Below are 17,413 nucleotides of genomic sequence, written 5' to 3' on the forward strand. Positions count from 1 at the left end.
TTAGATTTTATGACTTTTTTTTTTAATATCTTACTTATTATTTATTTATTTTCTAAGATCTTATTTATATTTTTGTCAGAGAGAAAGACAGCAGAAGCAAAGAGAGCAGTAGACAGAGGGAGAAGCAGGCTCTCTGTTGAGCATGGAGCCCAAAGCCGGGCTCCATCCCAGGACCTTGGGATCATGACCCAAGCTAAGTCAGAGGCTTAACTGATAGCCACCCAGTGCTCCCTGGATTTTATGACTTTTTGTGTCTATTTTCTTTCTTTTTTCCTGAACATGCTTTCTGAGGTATTTTCAGCTTCTGTTTTGACTCATAGTTCCTTCTGTGTGGGATGACCTTTACAAAATCCAAACCATTCTATTTGGGAACTTAATCAATTCCCAAATAGAAACCTGGGCAAATGAAATGAATAGGCACTTCATAAAAGGAAAAAAAAATCCCCCAAAATATAGTGAAAGAACATTTAAAAAAATTAGCAAAGAAAAAATTATACACCCATTTTCCTCATTATATTATTAAGATTAAGAAGAAAAATAATTCAAACTGTTGACACTAGGAGTGTGAATTACTATACTTTGGAGGACATTTTGGAAATACATATAAAGAATCTTAGCATATAGTAATACTTTGAAGAATTGTTCTTAAAAAAAATTCATAGGTATGTCCAAGGACATGCATGTGATCTTGTTTTATCAGTGCTATTTTTAATAGTAAAAAATTACAAACAGCCAAAATGGTTTATAGTGGGACACTAGGTTTAAATAACCTAAGGGACATCTGTTTGGCATATCCTAGGAAGCAGGTCACCATATGGTGAAGAACATGGTTATGGGGTAGTTCAAATGAGTACTACCACTAAACAGAAGAGGTGTCTCTTGAGCAAGTTGATCTCTCTATGAATGCCCTCCAGTGTCCTTGCTCTGAAGGGTTAGTGTTGGTAATAATAACTCTTAGTTCATAATATTGTTGTAAGGACTAAATTAAGTGAACACTTAATGCTGTGTTTAACACATGGTATATACTCAAAAAACATAATTAAATGGTAAAATGATAAAGTGATAGCTATTAAAAATAATGGGCATAAATTTATACACACACACACATTTCCCAAGAGCTCAACTGGAATAAACAAGTAGCAAAAGACAAGTGTAATATTCAATTTTTATATATCTATATACATAAATAAATGTATAGAGGTAGATTTCTATATGCATATGCATGGAAAGTGGTCTGGAAAGTATTATTCACTAAAATGTTCACTGTGGTTAATCCTGATTAGCAAAATTATGGGTGTGGTAAGTAAAATAATGCCTCTTCAAAATATCCTAATCCCTGAAACCTGTGACTGTGATATGTTACATGGTAAGAGATAATTAAGGTTGCAGATGGAATTAGGGATTGAAATCAGTAGACCTTGAGATAGGGAAAGTATTCTAGATTATCCAGATGGGGCCACTATAATCACAAGAGTCCCTAGAAGTGAAGGAGGGAGACAGGAGAATCAGTATCAGGGTTAGAGACTCAAAGATACTACCTTGCTGCCTTTAAAGATGGAGGAAGGGCCATGAGCCAAGGAATGCAGATGGTTTCCAGAAAGTGGAAAAGGCAAGGAAAGATATTCTCCCCCAAAATTTCCAGAGGAACCCTAGCCCTCCCGACCCCTTGACCTTAGCCCACTGAGATTTCTGACCTTCAGAAGGGTAAGATAATAAATCTCTGTTGTTTTAAGCCACTAAATGTGTGATGATTTGTTATGGCAGCAACAGGAAACTAATACAATGGGTAAAGGAACTTTTTATTTCTGTATTTAAATATTTTTCCATAAGTATGTTACCTTTGTGATTAGAAAAAAAGTCAAGCTTTTTTAAATAAAACATAAAATACAAATTTAATATAGTTGAGTGTATAAAAAACGCTTTCTGAGCCTTCATTAGCTATAGATGCTGTTCACTGAGTCAAAAGCCACATCTCACTTCTCTTTTTACTTCAGTAATATGATACATTCACGTTTCAGTTAATTTCTTTAGGTTTATTTATTTATTTCTTCAGTAATCTCTACACTCAATGTGGGGTTCCAACTCATGACCTGGAGATCAAGAGTCATGTGCTCTTCAAACTGAGCCAGCCAGGCATCTCTGTTTCAGTTAATATTTTTAAGGCAGACTTTTGCTTAGTAGCCTGGACAATATATTAGAATTCCCCAGTCCCATGCTGAAGTTGATTTTTTTGGTCGAGTTGTAGATAGCAAGTTGTTTCTGTTTACCTTTTGCTGCTGACAGGGCCAGGAGAACCCAGCTGCTGCCTGGAGTTTGACCCCTAACTTGTGCAGGAATATATATACCCCTGTATTTAGGCTCGTTGCAATTTCTGTAGTATCTGAGGTTTACGCGATCTTCAAGAATGATTTTGTTCTTGTTGTTGCTTCTTTCCATAAATCTAGTACCTCCAGGGAAAACCTCAACCTCTTAGTTCTGTTTCTAGACCCTGGGTTAGACCCACCAGGGTACCATTCTTTTTTTTTTTTTTTAAGTTTTTATTTATTTATTTGACAGACAGAGATCACAAGTAGGCAGAGAGGCAGGCGGAGAGAGAGGAGGAAGCAGGCTCCCCGCGGAGCAGAGATCCCAACGCAGGGCTCGATCCCAGGACCCTGGGATCATGACATGAGCCGAAGGCAGAGGCTTTAACCCACTGAGCCACCCAGGCTCCCCCAAGGTACCATTCATGATAGATGTGTCAAACATCTCCCCTATGGAAAGTGGTTACAGGTTGCAATGCTTTGTGTTCAGTATGTCAGGAGCCATGAGGATTCAGTACTGCATCATGCTCAAATTCTAAAGAAGTGAGGATTCTAGCAAACTGAGTCTCTGTTTTCCTCACTCTTGACGCTACCAGTGCCAGGTACAGGGCCTAATATCTGGCACATGACCTTGCCTCCCCATTAGTGGTTGATCAATAGGATCTTTTTGTCTAATGCGCTGCCATCTTCAGCATGTTGTGTTTCATCCTCTGGCTTGTTGCTTCACGGTCACAGATGGCTATCATAAGCCTAGACATCATGCCCTTGTACAAATTGGGAAGCAGTGGAAAGGGGAGACATGTAGAAACCCTTTTTCCCTTTCATCAGGGAAGGAAATCTGCCCAGAGTCCTTTCAAGACACTTATTTCTCAGTAGCCTGAGCTGGGTCATAAGACCACCCATGAAAGGGAGGTTTACAACAGTGAATGTCTGGATTTCCAGCTTCTGTAGAGTTGGCAGGAGAGAATAGGCTTCAAAACAGCTACAGGATTACCAGTGGAATGTCAGCCATACATATGTCCTCCAGACTAATATTTATTAGCTTCAACATCAGGCCCAAAATAGCTGGCTGGGTGGGCCTTTTCTAAGAGATGCCAAGAAATTAGTGAAGTTTTTAGCATTGAATAGAAAGGGTGTCTTGGTCCTTTCCAATATTGGTAGGATCTCTCCCATTTAAGACTTTGCATTGACGTTACGACTAGGTCTGCAAGACAATTATACATTAGACAAAGATTCCCTACCCCTTGGACTTCTCATTGCCTCTAAAGTGCCTGTCTCATAGTTAGGCTATAATTCTCATCTTCCATGACTCCATCACACAGTCATTTATGGCAAAATGGCAGGAAGACCAAGTCCCCTAGGTAATGGCAGATTGTTAGAAAGCAAATAGGTGGATTAGTGCCCTTGATGGAATTATGCTGTGGCAGACCACATTGGTGTTTGGAACAATACCTGGTTCGGAGTTCTCCTTTTCACCTTTGTCTCTTGACTCCTTATTGTCATCCATTATCAGCAATTTCTTGGGGCTAGAGAGATTTGGATCAAATACCGATTGCATCATTTGTCAATGGTTTTAGATTGGCTAAGGCAGTTTAACCTCTTCGTCTCCATTCTTCATTTGTAAAGTGGAACTTCACACACTGGAATTATGAAGCTTCAGCAGAATAACGACGTCCTTACCACAGACCCCATGGTATTTCCTATCTTTTCCTTCTACTAAATGGAAAATAAAAAGCATTTCTTTTGAAATACAAATGCTAATATCCTTTCTATATTCCTCACCTTCCTTAAACCTCTCAGTCATTTAACTCTCAGTGAAAATTATTGTAATTAAATCAAGAGTTGCTGTCCCAGAGGTGGGAAATTGGTTTTGTCTCCGTGTCATTTCTATTGGACAGCAATGATTGCCTGGAGTGTTCAGTTAGGGAAAGTTCTGAGGCGAAATGCTGGCAGAGAGGGAAAGAAGCCTGCCAGCCACCAGAGAAAGCCATGGTCACACATGTGCCAACATCAGACGTTGTTTCACGTGTTGGTTGTGTGCCTGTTGTGTGCTGGACATTGTGCTGAGTGCTAAGCTCATACAACAGACACCTACAGGTAGCACCAGGATGGCCTCTCTGAAGAATGGAGACTTGAACCATGAGAGGGAGTCAGTCTTCTTATTCTCTTTGTGAAGGGGAAACAGAGTTCAGGAGAGACAAGACAGAAAGAGGAAAGTGAAAGAAGAAGAGGAAAGGAAGAGAGTAGAAGTGGGAATGCGGAGATGTCAGCTGCCAATCTCTCAAGATCCTCCTTTCTTTGCATTTTCCTTTTCTAAAAGCTTACTTTCTCTGATCAATCCAGATCAATTAGGCTTTGTCACATACCAGCACTAATCAGTGCTTTGATGAAACACTTGGATGTGATCTGGCCCCTGTTCTCAAGAAAAAGGCCTTAAAGGTAGGGGAAAGGGTAGGTTTTGAAGCACAGTTCACAACTAGATGTAATTCCTGTATGGTGCAGTGTAGTACCCCACTTCCAAAGCATTTTGTGCTTTTATAAAATGTACATTTTAGAACTGCCTCCATGAGTTATGTAGTCTTTATCATAACTCTCCAGGGTGATTATTATGATCCTATATTTCAGAAAATCACACAGAGATGAGAGAGTCGATCATCCTGGGGCTAACGTTGGCACAGTGACAGAACAATCCTTCTGACTCCAGGTCTGCGACACAGTCAGCTGTGTCAGAGATGCCTCAGGACTACACCACCAGGGCAGGGAGTTGGGGCTGGGGTGAAGATGGAGGCAGAGTCACGGGGCGTGTCTGGTGAGCATGGAGGGCGCGGAGAGGAAAAACAGGAGCCCAGCAAGAAATTTGGATTGTGATTTCACTGCAAAGGGCCTTGAATTCCAAACTCAGGAGTCTGGATTTGGTGGTGCAGGCAATGCTGCTGTGAGAATGTTGTTGGAGAACAGATGGAGCTGTTCCCTGCTGGCTGCTGCTTGGTGGGTCAGTTTATGTCCGCCTCATGTAACACTTTATGGTAGGACAGATTATCATAATCAATTACAGGTGTTGTGATTTTCTTAAGTGAGCATCTGCAGAGTAATCACAATGATATTGGGCCTGAAACAAAAAAGCTATTTTAGCAAGAATGTCTGTATTATTCTCTTAAGTCATTGATGCTTCAGGTGGTCTCCTCAGTTAGAAAAGTAGCAATGATGCTCATTAAAGATCATGTAGCATTTTTATAGATAATTCCAACACTCAAGATCTTTAAGTAGCAGTATTTTTATTTCCCTTATTTTAATCAATTTAATTATTTTTAAAAAGTGTGTTAAATATGATGATTCATCTGAAGATGATTCAGTAAAGATCACGGGAGTAGGTAAGCTCTCCATTTGATTTAAAAATCTGTCTTCTCTCTCTTTTTTGGTCTTTAGCAAATTTAGAAAATGTCAGATAACACTGGCTGACTGTTCTTTCCATATATGGCTACAGTTGAAACATTCCAGACTCATTTGGAAAATAAAAATATAAGTAAGTCATCGCAGCTCTCAATCCCATTCCTTCCCACCCCCTCAAGGACCTTTCTCGATCAGCTCCCCCTCACCTCATGTGTTCTTCAGAACTCTTGCCCAGGCATCTTACTGAACCCTTCTGCCACCCTCTTTCTCTGCTTCCCTTCATTACCAAACTTCTTGAAAGTGTGGTCTACCTCTTGGTGGTTATGCACCCCTTCACCCTGAATTCTAAATGGCCTTTTCCTCATCTTCTAATGGCCTTTTCTCAAGCCCCATTTCCACTATCTTCTCCCCTGAAGGATTAGACGTCATTACCCAGTTTCCCCAGCCCTTCCCTAGAAACTCACTTCCTAATTGGTTCTGGCTGTTTCTTCTTCAATTCCTTTGCTGGCTCCTTGTCCCCTTTCTCCTGTTTGCTAAGAAGGGGCATTCTGCCTGGGCTCCAACCTTGATCTTCTCTTCATGCTCTCTAAATTCCTCCCATGACAGAGTTGAATCTACGTGAATAACTCTGTATGTATCTCTGGCCCAATCTCTTCTCTAAGTATTAATTAGTTTTGTAGACTAAACACTCTCATCCTGCTGAGCTGCAGCATGTCAAATTCAACCTGTTCAAAATCAGAGTCTGCATTATAGTTGGTTTCTCAGCCTACTGAAATCACACTAATGTTGCCAGCCCATCTCAAAAGGGGTCTCATCCATAAATTCTTCCTTGATCCCAATAATCCCAGAGCCTCCAAAGCACTTTGTTCAAACTTCACGGATGGCAAATTATCCCACGATCTTATACTTTTTGGCATAGTATCTTATTACTACATAGCTTTGTAACCTTTCTGCCTCAATGTTCTCATCTGTAAAATCAGGCCTTCATTGTAAGGTACTCATGAGAATTAAATAAATTAACGTGAAGTGTTTAAAACAATGCCTGAGACAAGATGAGCCACTCCATAAATTTAGTTGTGACTGGGGCACCTGGGTGGCTCAGTGGGTTAAGCCTCTGCCTTCGGCTCAGGTCATGATCTCAGGGTCCTGGGATCGAGCCCCACATCGGGCTCTCTGCTCAGCAGGGAGCCTGCTTCCCCTTCTCTCTCTGCCTGCTGCTCTGCCTACTTCTGATCTCTCTCTGTCAAATAAGATCTTAAAAAAAAATTTATTTGTGACTATTATTCGTGTACTATGAACTCTTTTAAAGTGGGGACTGTGTTTTACTCATTGTTGAATCTCCTGTAACACCCAGCACAGCAATTTGCACATAACAGATGCTGAAGATGTTGCTGAAATGGGTAATAGGAAAGATTAATGTATTCAGAGTTTTTTAAAATGTAGAATTCAAAAATCTTCTGCAGTTCGGGATTTATTAGAAAACAAGTGCTGGAGGAAAAAGGCAACTTCCTGAGGGTCTCACACCACTTTTATATATAGCCCCATATGGCAAGAGCTGACAATCATGACAGCCTTGATGGTCATTACTATTATAAGACCTTGAAGGACATTTTGAATCACCAGATTAAATTGTACATAGTTAAAAGTTTGGTCCTAAGTAAATTTTACTATGCCAGAATTATTACTCAGTTACTATTTAAAAAATGGTAATTCTTACTTAACCATGATTTCACAGTTAATGAGAACTTGAATTCTCAGTTCTGCCAGATGAATGAGCTTCCAGAGTTGACGAATGAATTGGCACCATGGCTCCAACTGTGATGATTTCTTTTTCTGTTGCAATGTGGATGTGTGTTCTGGTTCAGGATGAATGCGTATGTAAAGTTAAGCCATGATAGAGAGCTCTTTCAGATTTGTGCTCTTTCTTTTTTGCCTCTATTGATGGCAGGGTTGTTAGGTAACGCCTGAATTTAACTACCTCCATCTTCAACCACCAAGGTCAAAGCTGCAAAATTGTGTGTTTGGGAAAATACTCAAATCCTCTGCAGTTAAGCCCTTGGACTCCCTATGTTCTTCCAATAAATGCCTATTTATTGGAAGTATTCCTATACTTCAGTGGTTTTTCACTTTACTAGCAACCAAATAGTCTTGCTGAAGCAGCTCTGTTCCTGCCCTAGACTGTAGGGAGGGAGCACAGAAACACGGGAAAAGCAGTAGGGCTCACTGGTAAGGGCCCAGGACTTGAAATCAGGCAAAAAAGTTTCCAAGTCCTTGTTTTATCACTTATTATTTTTGTAAACTTGTGCCAGTTATCTAAACATCTTTAGTTTCAGTTTCTTCATTTGGACAATAAGTATAAAAATATAAATCATGTAGGATTTTGGAAATTCTGAGGATTAGAAATAATTTTGTGAAGAGCCCAGCATAAGATCTGGCTCAATGACACCATATTGTTGCTAAAAGGTTTCATTTTAACAGTCTTAAAATAATGGTTTTAAAAATAATCTATTAACTAATAAATCAGATAGCTAAAATTATATATGTCAATTGGCTAACTACATTTAGTAGGATAACCAATTTAGAAAGTAAGGAAATTAAAAATAAGGTCAATGTTCATAAAAATGAAAAAAAGTAAATGTACTTTACCTAAGAAACACTGTAAGACCAGGAGGAAATGCTCTCAGTTTAGCACTGTTCTTCCCAATAAAGGTTTAAGATCCGACCATAAACTAGGCACCCACATGGGTTCACACAGATAACCTAACAGAATATAACAGAGTCCCTGAAGAAATCTCCATTTATTCTGTCGGGAATGTAGTTTGTGGTAGCCAGCATCTGGGTGTTCTCTCTCACTTAGGGGAAACAAAAAGCCATGGGCTACATTCTACTAAGCAAAAAGGAAGGCAGGATCAATTTGCCACCAAGAAATTATAGTCGGGTAGATTCCCTTGTGATCAGAGTACTTCAAAAAAATGTATCGAACTGAGAAGTACTGCAGCATCTCCGGGTGTTTGATGGGGGTCTTATGAGAAATCTTATACTGCCTATTTCAATTTATAGTTATCTCAGACTAGATGCATCACACTCATTGGGCAATTTGTCCGTATAAGAATTTATACACCAAAAGGCTATTTTGCACTGAACCATTAATATGAGTTCTGGTGAGTACCAGAAAGAAAATACAGAGATAACTAGAAGTTTATGACAAGTGTACATGCCCTGGGATGTGTATGTATGTGTTGGGGAAAGCCTCAACAAACTCAATGGAAACATTTAATTTTTAATTTTCAAAGTCACTTTTTGAATATAGAGCCAACAATAATTTTCTGTGATAGTTGAAAGAACAACAAAAAAGTTCTTCATTACCTGGGCTTTTTCCCTGACAGTCTTGGAGGGTTGGCTGTGTCCTTTTTCTGAAAGCCTCTGTCCTGTCAGAAGGCTCTCTCCACACGATGCTGCCTCTTCTGTTCTGGTGATAATGCAGAGGGGACCGAGAAGGCCGGGCCTAGGCCCCCTCTCTCTGTCAGCCAGGCCTGTCCCTCAGACTCACACCTGCTCTGCTTCCCTCTGTTGAGAGCTCTGCCCAGTACAGGATTAAGGTGAGCTGACCATTCAAACATTTTTTTCCTCAATCTATAGGCTGCATTTTCATGTTGTGGATTGTTTCCTTTGCTGTGCAGAAGAGTTTTAGTTTGATGTAGTCTCACTTGTTTATTTTTGCTTTTGTGGCCTGAGCTTTCAGTGTCATATCCAAAAAATCATTGTCAAGGCCAATGCCAAGGAGCTTTCCCCCTATGTTTTCTTTTATGAGTTTTATGGTTTCAGGTTATATATTTAAGTCTTAAGTCCATTTTTAATTGATTTTTGTATATGGTGTAAGATAAGGGTCCGATTTCATTGTTTTCCATGTGGATATCACTTTCCCAGTACCATTTATTAAAGAAACGCTCCTTTCCCCACTGTGTATTCTTGGTGCCCTTGTCGATAATTAGTTAACCATCTGTTTGGGTTTACTTCTGCACTCTCTGTTCTGTTCCATTGGTCTGTGTGTCTGTTTTTATGCCAGTACTATCCTGTTTGGATTACCATAGCTTTGTAATATGATTTGAAATCAGGAAGTATAATTCCTTCAACTCTGTTCTTTCTCAAGAGTGCTTTTGCTAATCATGGTCTTTCACGTTTCCATATGAATTTTAGAATTGCTTTTTCTATTTCTGTGAAAATGCCATTGGAACTTTCAGGATTGCAATGAATTTGTATATCATTTTGGACACTTAAAAATACTAATTCTTCCAATCCATGAACATAGAATATCTTTCCATTTGTGTCTTCTTCAGTTTCTTTCATCAATGTCTTATAGTTTTCAATGTATAGATCTATTACCTCCTTGCTTAAATTTATTCCTAGGTATTTTATTCCCTTTATGCTATCTTAAGTGGGATTTGTTTCTTGATTTCTTTTTTGGATAGATGAATATTGGTGCAAAGAAATGTAACTGATTTTTGTACATTGGTTTTGTATCCTGCAACTTCACTGTTTAAACAGTTTTTTATGTGTGTGTATAATCTTTAGAATTTTCTACATGTAGGATCATGTCATCTGCAAATATAGATAATTTTACTTCTTCCTTTTTGATTTGGATGTCTTTCATATCTTTTTCTTGTCTGATTGCTCTTGCTAGTACTTCCAGTATTATGTGGAGTAGAAGTGATTAGAAAGAGCTTTCTTTCCTTGTATCATATCTTAGAGGAAAATCTTTCCGTTTTCCCCATTGATCATGTTAGCTGTAAGCTTTTCATAAGTGATCTTTATTAGTTAAGAAAATTCCTATTATACCTATTTTTGAACATATTTATCATGAATAGATGTTGATCTTTACCAAATGCTTTTTCTGACTCTGAGAGGATTATGATTTTTTTTTACATTTCATTCTGTTAACGTGGTACATCACAGTGATTGATTTGTGTATGTGAAATCAATCTTGTTTCCTAGGAATAAATCCCACTTGGCCACGCAATATGATGTTTTTTAAAAAAAGATTTATTTATGTTTTTGAGAAGGAGGAAGGGGCAGAGAGAGAGAGAAGGAGAGAATCTTAAGCAGGTTCTGTGCTCAGCATGGAGCCCAATGGAGAGCTTGATCTCACAACCTGGAGACCATGATCTGAGCTGAAACTAAGAGTCAGCTTAAAAATCTGAGACACTCAGGCAGGCCAAAATACAATCTTTTTGATGCTATTTTTGAATTCAATTTGGTAGTATTTTAAATTGAGAATTTTTGCATCTATGTTCATCAGAGACATTGTCCTATAGTTTTCTTGCAGTGTCTGTCTGGCTGTGGTATCAGCATAATGCTGGCCTCATAAAATGAATATGGAAGTAGTCTCATTTCTTGGAATAATTTAAGAACTGGTATTTATTCTTTGAATGTTTGGTAGAATTCACTGTGAGCCATATGGTCCTGGGCTTTTCTCTGTGAGGAGGTTTTGACTACTACTTCAGTCTCCTTATTTGTTACTGGTCTGTCCAGGCTTTTTATTTCTTCTTGATTCAGCATTGGTAGGTTGTATATTTCTAGAAATTTATCCATTTCTTCCAGGTTATCCAATTTGTTTGAATATAATCTTTAATAACAGTCCTTCATGGTCCTGGGGCACCTGGGTGGCTCAGTCGGTTAAGCAACTCTTGATTTTGGCTCAGGTCATGATCTCAGGGGACTGGGATTGAGCCCCAGGTTGGACTCCATGCTCAGTGGGGAATCTGCTTGAGGATCGTCTTTCCCTCTCCCTTTGCCCCTCCCCCTGTTCATGCTCTCTTTCTCTCAAATAAATAAATCTTAAAAAATAGTCCTTTATGATCCTTTTTATTTCTGGAGCATCTGTTATAATGTATGTTCTTTCATTTCTGGTTTTTATTTGTTTTCTTTTTTTCTTAGTCTAGATAAAAGTTTGTCAATTTTGTGTATTTTTTCAAATAAAAAACTCTTAGTTTTGTTGGTTTTTTTTCTATTGCTTTTCTGCTTTCTATTTTATTTATTTCTGCCTTGATCTTTATTGTTTCCTTTTCTCTGCTAACTTTGGGTTTAGTTTAATTCTTCTTTTCTTGTTCTTAAAGGTATAAAGTTAGGCCATTTATTTGCGATCTTTCTTCTTTTTTAATGTAGGCATCTATCTCTATAAATTTCCCTTAATACTGCTTTTATTGCATCTCATAAATTTTGATAATTTGTGTTTCTGTTTTCATTTGTCTCAAATATCTTTTAAATTTCCTTTTGGTTTCCTCTTTGACCCAGTGATTGTTCAAGAGTATATTATTTAGTTTCTGCATATTTGTGAATTTTCCCATTTTTTTGCTTTTAGTGATTTCTAGTTTCATTCCACTGTGGTCAGAATTGAAACATGGTATAACATTTAACTTCTTAAATTTGTTAAGACTCATTTTGTCAGCTAACATGTAATTTCTCATGGAGAATGTCCTGTGTGCACTTGAGAAAACTGTATTTTTCTGTGGTTGGGTGAAAAGCTCTGAGTATGTCTGTTAGGTCTATTTGGTCTATAGTGTTGTCAAAATACCTTGTTTCAAAATTTTAATCTTTCTGTCTGGATGTTTGTCCAGAACATTGCTGAACGTGGGGTGTTGAAGTCTCCTACTATTATAGTTTGCTGTCCATTTCTACTTTGAGATCTGTCAATATTTGTCTTATATACACATGTATTTTGATGTTGGATGCATATATTTTATAATTGTTATATGTCCCCGATGAATTGACCCTTTCATCATTATATCATGACTGTCTGTGTCTCTAAATACAAATTTTGACTTAAAATCTACTTTATCAACGAGTTTCATACTTTAGCTTCTTATGTTGCTGTGTAGTGTCCTTTAATTTCTACTTGAAAAACATTGGTTAACATCCTGGAAGAGCTCATTCCAGCAAAAAATTCCTTGAGAAGAAATCTCGTGGCCTGGGATACAAAAGAATTCATTTCAATGTATTTGTCAAAGAAAAAGTGGCCAGCCAAACTAATTCTGCAATATTCAATGTACTGAACTAAAGAAAAATCAAAAAGAAAAAAATAATTTTTAGGAGCTTGAAAATGGTGCCAATATAAAACAGTAGAGAGGCAGGTTGGAGTCTGAAGCCTGGATCAGCAGAGCACTAAACCAGCTACTACACTGGCTAACAACAAGATACCAATGGTGGCTCTTTTGTGTCCCCCGCCTGCTTCTCTATACTCTTTTGAAAATGCTAAAGTTAGAGTGCCGGGAGCTGCTCTATTCAACGACAGGGCGGTGATTGCTGGAACCCTGTAGTAGTGAAGAAGGGCCCAGTACTCAGCCAAACTCAAGTACCTTTGAGTAAGGGAGGAGCCATCCCACTTCTTCTCAGCAGTAATTTCCTAGTGGGGAACAACTGGAGAAACAGGCCCGGGCTCTGCATAGGAGGAAAAGTGTACACAATGGCATAAAGGCTGGTGGATGTGAGGGCTGGGGCAGTGTTATGGGTTGAATTGTGTCCTGCCAAAAAGATAAGCTGAAGTCCCAAACCCTGGTATATCAGAATAAGACCTTATTTGGAAATAGGGTCTTTTATAGAGACCATCAAATTAAAGTGAGGTCATGAGCCTGATCCAATATGGCTGCTATCCTTATAAAAAGAGGAAATTTGGATACAGAGGGAAGGCCAGGTGAAGACACACAGGGAGGAGTTGGCCATGGGCCTGGAGTGAGGCATCTACTTGCCAAGGAGCAGCACCCATTGCTGGAAAATCCCAGAAGCTAGAAGAGGTAAGAAGGTGTTCTACTTCTATAGCCATCAGAGAGAACATGGTCCTAACGACACCTTCGTTTTGGACTTCTAGGCTCCAGAACTGAGAGAGAGTAAATTTCTGTTGTGTTAATTCTTCCAGTTTTTGGCAATTTGCTAGGGCAACTCCAGGAAACTAACATACGTGGGCAAAGAGCTGAGGATGCTATTCTACTTCTTTTATTTCTGAATGATCCATAAAACGTACCACAGCTTCTGTGTCTACCTACCCTCTGGTGGGCTGGCTCATCCATAGGCTGTACAAATTTTGTACTGTTCACAGCTTTCAGGATAACTTCATTCACTCTGGGTCCCTGGGAGATTCTGTTCTTTGTCCTCTCCTTACCTGTTCATCGGGTCCTCACATTGTATCCATCACCTTGAATATGATCTTGACCGATATTCTGTGCCTCACGTTCCATCTGGTAAAATTCTATGCCCACACCTATCATTTTGTAAAGGCAGGAGTCTCCTCAGGAAACGTTCTCCACCACTGCCAGTGAATGGAATTCCTCCGTAGATCCTCCTAAAGAGGAATTCTGGGCCAATAGGAGGGAAGAAAATGGTGCAAATGCAGATATGGAGGAAGGTTAATTCTACACAATGAAGCCACTTACAGGAAGCATGATTGTGAAGGTTGGAGACTAGAAAGCACACATGGAAAAAAGGGTCCTCTTCTGTATCTAGTAGCCATAAAAAATGACAGGGACCATGTCCAGCTAATTATCTTCCTTTCCCACACCAGGTCCTCTGGGCTTTCTCTCCCGAAAAATGGTTCTGCATTCTCCTGAACAGCTAGTCTTAGGCAGAACTGGGGCTAGGGCAAGGGGAGCGAGCTGTCTGGGTGTGAATATTGAGCCACCAACCCAGAGTGAGCTTTGTTCTTGAAAGCCTATACCTGGTCAATCAACAACTCTAGGCCCATCTCCCTCCACATTATCTCCTAGCAGTTCCTCTGGGCACAGTGGGTCTTGGCATGTCGGGCTAAGAGAAAGGATGAAGGACAGGAGAATATTTACCTTATATTCTTCCTACAGCTTCTCTGCCAGAGGCCTACTCCTATGTCACCTATTTGGTGTTAGTTATGCTACAATTTTCTACTCTCCAGTATCCTGCATCCTCAGTGTGTTTACATGATTCTCTGAGTTCTAAAAAACAAGCTCAAACCCCTTAGCACTCAAGTTTCTTCTTAGTTGTCTCAACCCAGCTTTTCAGCCTCACCTGGCAGTACAGCCTCACCCCAAGCACCTCATACCCCAGTCCAACTTGTCACGCACTGTTCCCTGCATATGCCATGCATTTCCGAGCCTCAGCATCTCAGGTCATGTTCTGTGTCCATACTGGGATGAACCACCTTCTCCATCCAGAAAAAGCCATACGAGGACCCAGCTGCAAATTTTACCTCCTCTGAGAATCCTTCTCTGCTGCTCTAATCTTGGAAGACAGTTCTTATTTTATGCTGCCTTTTCTTTAGTTCGCATTTCTACATAGCAAACCTCACCTCCCCCCATCTTGGCTGTTGGCACAGTGTCCAGTTGCTCTTGTGGTCGTCACACCACTTTTCATGGAAGGGGACTTCCATGGGTGTTTATTGAGTCCAAGGTGAAACTTGGGTCAAAGGGTCAAAGGCAGCTTTCTGTAAGTTACGGTTCCTTTTTTCTCCTGCTACTTTTATTCCTCCCACTGCTACTATTTTCATCCACTTCAATTTCATCCTCTTTGACTTTTGACCCTAACAGTGAAATGAAATATGTAATTTGGTTTTTATGAAAAGCAGCATGCAATCCTTATAAGATTTGTCTTGGTGATGGCAGGAAGTGTCATCTCTTTTATTCCCAGCCCTGTTCTCAGTGCTTGGCACACAGAAGGTGTTCAAGAAATAATTACCAAAAGAGTGACTTCATAGCAAATACATTGTTGCATATTACTATAAGAAGTTTATAGCAGCAATGTCCACAATAGCCAAATGTCCATCAACAGCTGAATGGATAAAGAAGATGTGATATATGTATATCACGAACACACACACACACACACACACACACACACACACACAGGAATATTACACAGCCATCAAAAAAGCAAAATCTTGCCATTGGCAATGACATAGATAGAACTAGAGGGTATTATGCTAAGCGAAATAAGTCAGTCAGGGAAAGACAATTATCATATGATCTCACTGACATGCAGAATTTAAAAAACAAGGCAGAGGATCACAGAGGAAATAAGGCAGAGAAGATAAAATGAAAGAAGGTGAAACCAGAGAGGGTGACAAACCATAAGAGACTCTTATCTTAGGAAACAAACTGAGGGTTGCTAGAGGGGTGAGGGATGGGGAGATGGGGTGGCTGGGTGATGGACACTGGGGAGGGTATGCCTTGTGGTGAGTGCTGGGTGTTGCGTAAGACTGATGAATCACAGACCTGTGCTCCTGAAACAAAAGTACATTATATGTTAATTAAAAACATAAAAAATAAATAGAATAAAATACTAAAAATTATAAAAGAAATTTATGAAGGATTTATATCACTTTCCAGTTTTTAAAATATGACTCAAAATATCTGCATCAACCCTGCAGAGTACAACATGAAGCATGCTTTCCAGTTTTATTACTTTTTGGTGGCTTTGTCAATTCCCCAAAGGAGCATATGCCAAGTTGGGATTGGACCCTACGGTTCTGGAGCAAGGAACAAAGTGAGCTCTTGCTCTCAGGTTTCCCAACCTGTCCTCAGAAGACTCTGTCTCTTAGAAATTTTGCATTTTCTGGTTATACCACAAGAAGAGAGGGAGAAGGTTTTACATTTAGTAACATTTATTTATGCATTCAGTATCAAGTACATAAGTGCAAATATCCAGAGTCCATAATTAGGTCCATTAGGAACTACAGAGAAAGTAATACAAATTGTAATAAAGTTAACATGCTGGTACTTTTTACCATACATGTAAATCAGCCTGTCAGTCCCACACAACAAAAGTACTGCATGTTTTTGGGGGGAAGGGCTGTTATTCATTTATTTAATTATTTTAAGTTATACAAAACTGATTACCAGAAGTACGGCCGACTGTTTTTATTTTTATGTTGTGTGTTGGAAAAACACTAAAACATCAGTCTACAATTCTATATATTGTTATTAAAGATGAATCCAACCAGCAACCCAAGGACATGTAAGCGGTTTCCACTACTGCATCGGTGCACTCGGCGGGAAAGGCCTAGCCACAGGGGACATTAGAAGCTACAGAAGCATTGCAGAGAGGAGGAGGAGAACACCGAAGAAGAAAAAATAAATTGGGCTCTCACCATCATGCACTTTTTTTTTAGCAACACAAAATTAAAACCACATCTAATACACTTTCTCTATACTTTAGAGCTTGACACAAGTGACTCAAATATCCTAAGAGTACAGGAACAGCCTGAAAACAGCTGTTGAGAGTTTGTCTCTAAGATGATGGTATTGGGGGGAGAAACAATCAATTTGCAGTAACATGTAAGAACAGAGCTGTTACCACTCCACACATTCTGGTTTGTGTCCAGTCGCCAGTGGGATATTGATTTACTCAGCATGCCTTTTAGCGCCTGGGATTTTAGCCTGAATCCTGAAAAAAAGACAATATAAAAAAAAATGGTAAGTCACAAGTATCATTAATGAAATCATTCTGTGACTTCATTGGGTACTGTTGCTTTAACTAGCTAGCTGACCAAATAGCTTAATATTCCAAAAGATACAATTGCAAAGTAGGAGTGTTTAAGAATGCATTTCTATGCAGCAATAGAGACACATTTCTGTGCGTTGAACTGAGACCCAGAAATTACTGTGCCAGGCGCCATCCATCTACTCTTCATAGAGAAGGTAGTGGCACGAAGGTCTTCCTGACCCGGTCTAGGACTGTCCTCCACACTCCTCTTCAACCGATCT

At 39.4% G+C, this 17,413-nt stretch overlaps 1 protein-coding gene across 3 annotated transcripts in view; it reads right to left on the reverse strand.

The window, feature by feature from the left end:
• Positions 1-16,297: 16,297 nt before the first annotated feature.
• RTN1 (reticulon 1) overlaps positions 16,298-17,413 on the reverse strand; it is a gene marked incomplete at its 5' end in the record, with an annotated part of 387,521 nt that continues 386,405 nt past the window's right edge. For all 3 annotated transcript variants that reach the window (XM_080808575.1, XM_080808576.1, XM_080808577.1), the window contains one exon: positions 16,298-17,093. In XM_080808575.1, the coding sequence (XP_080664701.1) occupies positions 17,051-17,093 (43 nt within the window). In that variant the 3' untranslated portion in view covers positions 16,298-17,050. The remainder of the gene's footprint in view (positions 17,094-17,413) is intronic.

Source organism: Martes martes, assembly GCF_963455335.1.
Source record: "Martes martes genome assembly, chromosome: 7".
Classification (NCBI taxonomy): Eukaryota; Metazoa; Chordata; class Mammalia; order Carnivora; family Mustelidae; genus Martes; species Martes martes.